General features: G+C 43.2%; 1 protein-coding gene across 1 annotated transcript; it reads right to left on the bottom strand.

Moving 5' to 3' along the window:
- Positions 1-1,770: 1,770 nt before the first annotated feature.
- LOC147976575 (acireductone dioxygenase 2) lies at positions 1,771-4,829 on the bottom strand. Its single transcript, XM_087518876.1, has 7 exons — positions 4,638-4,829; positions 3,392-3,503; positions 3,176-3,270; positions 2,937-3,051; positions 2,683-2,807; positions 2,199-2,269; positions 1,771-2,088 (listed from the first exon to the last, which is right to left on the bottom strand). Exons 1-7 carry the CDS (start codon positions 4,653-4,655, stop codon positions 2,028-2,030), a joined length of 597 nt encoding a protein of 198 aa, XP_087375002.1. The 5' UTR covers positions 4,656-4,829; the 3' UTR covers positions 1,771-2,027.
- Positions 4,830-7,046: the final 2,217 nt, after the last annotated feature.

Genomic DNA, 7,046 nt, shown 5'->3' with positions numbered 1-7,046 from the left:
AAATAAGGAAGCAGATTTTAAAATAGTATCAAATAAGGATTTCTCTCAAATATCACTTTCATAATTCATTTTGTATACTGTCATCACGGCATCTTCAACCCGGCTCATCAGATTGGACAAGACTTGTCTGCTCCCTCCGGCTTGTGTCCATCCGTGCTCTCGCGTACGTGGCTTGATTTGATTGGAATAAAATAAAACCCGGCCCCATCCCTTTAAAATCAGGAAGAAGATGATTAGATTAGAAAGAAAAAAGAAAAAATGACAGTCATGGGGTTAAGTGGGAGCACGGATGAAAGCATGGGAAGAGAGGGCCGGATCCCACCAGATTGCCCCTGTGTGTCTGGATTGAACGGTCTGGACACTTTTAGTCCTAATTAAGACCCTCATTTTGGCCGGACGTCTGAAACTCCTTAGGCCGGCGACAAACCGGGGCAGCTCTCTACAGTAGTCCAGACGTCCGCTGTTGGCGTCCGACACTCCGTACACACCGAAAACTTACTTGGAGCCCGTGCATTTTCACAATCCGCCTCAGTCATCCTATTTCAGACCCCGTCCTTTCCTCACCCAAACGCAAATGGCAATGGCACACCTAGAGGCGGAGCGCAGGGATGCCACCGCCGTTCCGACGCTACCGTAGGAACCTGGAGCACATTGACATGAAGCAGGACGGTGTACACGTCGTGAAGAGCATCCACATTGTCGATCGTGAGCGCCGCGAGCTCCGCATCAATGAAGCACGACAGCTCTTCGAGGAGCTCAAGGCCGGGGCCGAGGAGGAGCATGATGACAATACCAAAGAGGCACACGTCGATGGGCTCTGATGGGTTTGGATAGTATCCGCCCGGCCAGATGCCTCTATGTCCGTCTTATTTTGAGAAATATAGTTGGATGTCTCCATGTCGTCTTATTTGAGGGATATGATTGGATGATGCCCGTCCGACCGGATGTTCATGGACACGTATTTTGGCAAGCTAACAATTTGTAAAAGTTGGCAACTTTTCGAGAGATTGGCAAGAAAAATAGATAGCCAATCTACTATATCTAAATAGAAACCCTTCATTATTAGGAATCTCTAACTTCTTCTTAAACCACATCACCATATAGGCATCCGCTGGAGCTGGGTTTTTTCTTCTTTCATGCCCAAATGAAGTTTTTTGGGCACCACGGCTGTTTTTGACATCTCTTGGGGATGCTCTTACGAGGCTACTTGATTTCATGCCAGTATTTGCCATTTTGGCAAGCCAAAAATTGGTAAAAGTTGGCGACTTTTCTAGAGATTGGCGAGAAAATTTGGTAGCCGACGAATCGATAGCTAAATTTTTTAGACTTGGTCAACACACTGGCATGCCAAATATTGGCACCAAACCAAACAGCCTCAAGAGACATGATGATGATAGTTCATGGGAGTATGCTTGGGAACTGTTCTTGACGGAGGGGACCGGAAACCAGTGCCGGAAGTCGGCTCTAGAAATGGACAGGGACATGTTCAGTCATACTCATAGTACAACTGACAGTACAATTTGCTCTAGCAGCTTCCCTTCTCCGTACAACCCACAGTAACAGTACGAGTGTTCACAGAATTGCGGACAAACAAACTTGGCAATCACAGTACAATTTGCCAAGATTTAGTCGTCCCTCTGAATACGACGGGACAAGGTCAGCCATGTGAAGCAGGAAAGGTATTAACGCAAGATCTGGTAGGGGGATTGATCATGAACACAAGTATAGCTTTCAGCAATAATTGCGCAACATTTCTCAGGGATTTGGATGGACATGAATCCGTTTTCATTACACCGTTGTTGACACTGAATCATTTATTATTCAATACAGGCATCATCGCCAGGCAAAGAAGTTTCCATGAAACATTTTCAAGCAGGTTTTGTGCAAATTACCACACAAGTGATACAGGATCGATGCTGGTATGGGTACACGGCGAAAGCCAATCACACATCTTATTCGGTAACCTTTTGGTGTGATATGTAGATACATACAGAAGACTCACTCGCTGCCGAACACTGTAGGAGCCATCAACGAGCTTCGACGGTTTGGTTCCCACCTCTGTTGATAATCTTGTCGACATACTCCTTTCTGAAATCATGTGCAGTCACATCAGGTAAGAGCAAGGGAGAATAGTGGGAGGTTATAAGGGAAATGGAGTAATGAACGCAAAGAAGAGAAGTGAAGACTCTGGAAAGTACCTAGCTGGGAGATGGTCATGGGGACGATTGTAAGGCGTCCAGATAGGCTCTCCCACAAAGAGCCGCATTGCCTGCACAACATAGTAAGAAAAACATAAGTTTCAGAGGTCCATATTAGAATGATGTTCCTTATTGGGTGGAGTACGGAAAAGGGAAAGATCTTTATGATATGAATATATGATCAATGAAAGGACTCCGCTGGTAGTTAACTTCACAGAGATGGTACAAGACACAGCAGTAAATGTTGTTGTAAAAACTAAAAAGAAAACTACGTATTTAGAATTACGTGCAGTGAGACTAAAGATAAGTAACACTGTTGTCGAATTCAAATTATTGAAATCTATTACCAATTCATTCACAAAAGTAAATTACACGCAACTTGACAAAAGAATAAGGACTTCAGTCATTTTAGTTCATTCAGTATATGCAAGTTTTAAGGAGACCAACACTTCATGGTGGGAGCAAAAGCAGAAAGTTAAAATACCTTGATGTAGTTGTCACTATCCAATGTAAAGCGGTGATACATTCCTGCAGGCAAAACAATCATGCCACCTTTCTTAACTGCTATACGGATCCACTGTTCATTTTGGTCCCTCACATCAAAGTATCCTGGACAAGATAAGAAAACAAATAGGTAAAGCAGGTTAAAAAAACAATGCCACCATGATTATTACTGGAAATAAAACACTTTATAGCTTTCTCATCCAAAATGCCCCAAAAAAGATAAAGAAGGCGTACCACTGCCCTCAAGACAATAGCGTATCTCCTCATCAGTATGCAAGTGCTCTTCAAAGAAATTCTTCAGCTTGGCCTCATAGTTTGGCAATTTCTCAGGACATACGTCGCAGATGTCCTGCAAGAGGAAAAACAGAACATGTCTGTCACATTTGATTGCTTCTACTACTTGCATACATTTTAAGCTTTGACAACCAAAATGGAAACACGGAACAGTAACCAAAAAGGGATCAATGACAAACCACATAGGAGTATCCCCTGGCCTCACGGATTTTCTTGAGATTCTCGTCTTTCTCCCAGTTATCAGCATTTAGGTTCCAGCTTACAACACCTAATTCTGAGCATTGAAAATATGCACAATTTTTAGCATCCAGCAGGTTTACCAGCACTAGTTTTACTACAGTTCAAAAACAAACTATACTACTAGAGCAAATTATTTGAGCAGCGAATGCACAGACCTGAAAGTTTGGCAAGAGGAATGAACTCTTTGGGCTCACGGTGGTGAGGAAGCCTCTGATCCTCTTCACTGTCATCCATGTACCATGCTTGGATGACCTCCTCCTTGCCATCCTAAGTAAGCAATGGCCATGCAAAGATATTGTATTATAATTATGCAGGAAGTTAATTATAACATGAATTAGCTGTAAAAATCTACAATGGTTTACATGGACCTTCCTTCAGTACACCTAGCTGCAGATGTCTACAGATCATAAACTTTTACTCCTGTAAAACAGCCTTGCCATTTGGGTGGGGGTGAGGGTGGGGGAGGGATAACACATAGATAGATACAGAGGATTTGGCGTGTGGTACAGGTCTACATTCTTACAGATTATGTGATTTACTGCTTCTCTTCTGGTAGCCGCAGCCTCAGCATTTAATGGAATTTCTCGTAACAACAGCCTACTTGGTTGCAAAATCAACATAATTTACAACGCAATAGACAGATTGACATTTGACAACCTTCATCCAGCCCCTGGAACAACAACTCTACAACAAGTGGATGTAAGGGGAAATGGCTAAACCAGTATTTATACAGTTGTTGTATGAGACTACATCAAGCACCCAAGTGCCAGCAAGTTTGAAGAGGCCTTTTCTACTTACTAACTATTATCACCAGAAGAAGGGTGGAAATATTTGTATGTGAAAGTGCTAGTGCAGAACTCTCTAATAAACAAGGACTAATAACATCAATGCCAATTTCATGCCATGAGAAGTATGACTATTTAAAGCAGCTCTACTAAAAGCTTTACGTTCACATTACTGAAGGTTTTTCCATCTCAATATGTCCATCCGTGATCTGTGGGTACTGGTATACTCCAACAGGGGAAGGAAGACTGATGAGCAACTCATGCTACACATCTGAATCTCCCAGTTTTGAATCTGAGCCGGAAAATAGATTAATTGAAGAGCACACATCTAATCTAGTAATCTGAAGATTCACATGTATGGTCTCCATCCTAAAATCTGCTGACCCCCAATCTCTGGAATGAGGAAATCCCAGTCCCGTCTTCTTTTCGCTCGACTATACATGCGCTTCAATCGCCTATTCCTACCCAAACCCTTGTACCGAGCCGATCAAAATCAAGGAAAACCTTGACGAATCGCGCCCCGAAACGAAGGAATCTTCCTCTTTTCTAGACGCAGCGACCCCTCTAAATCCTAGGGCAGAAACGCGAGCTCGAAATAGGACTGGGACCCCCGTACCTGGAACTCGTTCTCCATGGCGGCAGCCTCTCGCAGTCTCCCGCGCCCTGCTCTCGCTGCCTTCCTCCCTTCCTCACGCCGGAAAACCTCGAAGCTGGAGAAACAGGGGAGGTGGGTGTGCGTTTCTTATGAACCGCTTTGGATTAACGCGACTCGGAGCTTTTGCGGATAAGGGCACTGAGATTTGCTCAATTTCGATGTAGGCCCCTACCGTGTATTTTTCTCTACGGTCAATATTTTCGGCATTATTTCGGGTGTTGTTCCGATGAAGAAAAGTTTTTTTTTGAGACAATTCCGATGAAGAAAAGTGAAACACGGCTTCTTGTTCTGGGCCTTGGTCGATTTTTCTGTGTGTATAGTAAACTTCTTGTGGCCATCTTCAACGATTTGATGCTTCATTGTGGTTCTTTTGTCAAAAGATGAAAAGGTTTGTCTGCATGATTCTTCTTCGAAATATCCGGCTTGCAAGGATTTTCCCTGTTCGAGGTTGTAATTCTCGGCTACCGGTGGGTTAGATGCGAAATTTGCCGTGTCCCCGTAAAATATTCCCCCGCTGCATGAAACGTGATGGCATGTGCAGGTGGGCTGGCCTATTGTCCGGTTCGATGCACGTGGGCATTTTTTGTTTCCCCTTGGAGAGGACGAGCAGGCTGAACCGCTCAAGGGTACACGTCATCTAGCCGCATGCATGGACGCCATGCTGCATGCCTCCTTGTTGTACTGGTGCCTCGTGCTCATGTAGGCGTGTCTCGCGCGGGACAGCAGGGGGAAGGAGTCATTTCTCCATCATAATTTAATTCGGTGTCTGGGCTTATATACATCTGGTGAACAGTAAAATTAGAAATAGTAGAAAAAATAAAAGAAATTGTATTTTTTTTATGCAAGATGCTCAAATGTGTGATATTTTTGAGTTTTGGAGTGTTTGGACATTCGAGGTGCTTGTGGCAAAAAAGATAATTTTGGGTATGAATAGTGATGTTTTCAAAATTTCCCAGACATCCGAAAATTATCTTCTTTTTTTTGCAACAGGCTCCTGGGATGTCCTTTGGCACGGGCATCACGCACATGAACATCTTGCAACAGCAAATAATTTGGATTTTTTTTGAAACTTTTTGCTATTTAAAATGGATTTACTATTCACACTCAGGCTCATTTGAGCCCGGTGTTGAATAGCTGCATCTGCCATCTCTTTTCTTTTGCACATTTGCAATTCGTTTTATATGCTTTGTGTTGTTTGCAGGGGCGGACGAAGGAGGGACCCTCCCAATAATTTTCATCAGCACTTGTGGTTAGGGTTTCTTGATTTGAAGCAACCGAATGCCTTATGCAGATTTTTATACAGTTGGCATCGATCATACAATGTATATTACCACATAAGGTCTAAATATCGCATACATCAAAATACTAGTATACTAACATTGTATATACAATAAAGTAAAGATAATAAAAGGAAATACATATACTACAATGAATTATAGGTTAAGGAGCTTCAAATGTAATTAATGAAAATTAAAGTGCAAACGATCAGTCAAAAGTAACCCACTGACCTCGTATGGTCGAAATAAATAAAATGATGAGCTTATCATCGGTACGACCGGCTACAGTCGTAATCTGCATCGCCTTCTGTTCTGGACTCGGGATGCTCAGTGTTGCCCTCCGATCCGAGCGAGGGTACGAGCAACGATGTTCATACCGCACACCGTCTTCTCTCTTGGTAAGTTTGGGTTGCGCAGCTGAGTTCTGGTGCGAGCACGGGTACGAGCGTGGATGCTCGTATTGCATCCCGTCTTCTCTTATGTGAAGGGTTGCTCTTTGTGTAGCATCCTTTGGTACGAGCTAGAATGTGCATACCGCATCATGTCTTCTCTTCTACAAGGGTTGATCTTTGCGCGACCTCCTTTGGTACGACCTCATGTGGTTGTTTTGCACCACATCTTCCCTTCTGAAGCTCAAGAACTTCATGAAAACAATTGTGCTTCCTCCTCATGTCAAGTAGATGATATATTTGCAACAAAACTACAAGGAAGTGTGCAGCATAATCGAGAGACAACCGATACGTTGAAATTTTAGCTTTGAAGGTTAGTCCAAAACCATATCAAATAGACTAATGCCAACTAGTGCAAAAATAAAAGGTGTCAATGCAATCATGGATGCAACTAAACTCAAAGACATAAAATTAAGAAAGACGTCTACTGGCATCCGAGTGGCCTCCCAGGCAGCGCTTTCTTTATAGCCATGTAGATAGGATTTGATGCTCTGTCCACCCGGATCCCAAGGGATATCGACTCGAGATGTAATTAGTATCACCTCCGATCGAAAGTTTGGAGCACTTCGTAGGAAGTTCAGTCGGAGTCCCCGAGGGCGGTTTGATGAATGCAAGTTTAAAAAAGGGCTCCACTTTTAGTAGGC

This window comes from Triticum urartu, chromosome 4A (assembly GCF_056163025.1).
Source record: "Triticum urartu cultivar PI428250 chromosome 4A, HENAU_Tu73, whole genome shotgun sequence".
NCBI classification, from domain to species: Eukaryota; Viridiplantae; Streptophyta; class Magnoliopsida; order Poales; family Poaceae; genus Triticum; species Triticum urartu.
Note: the sequence above shows the minus strand (reverse complement) of the source record. Positions and strands in the feature narration are given on the sequence as shown.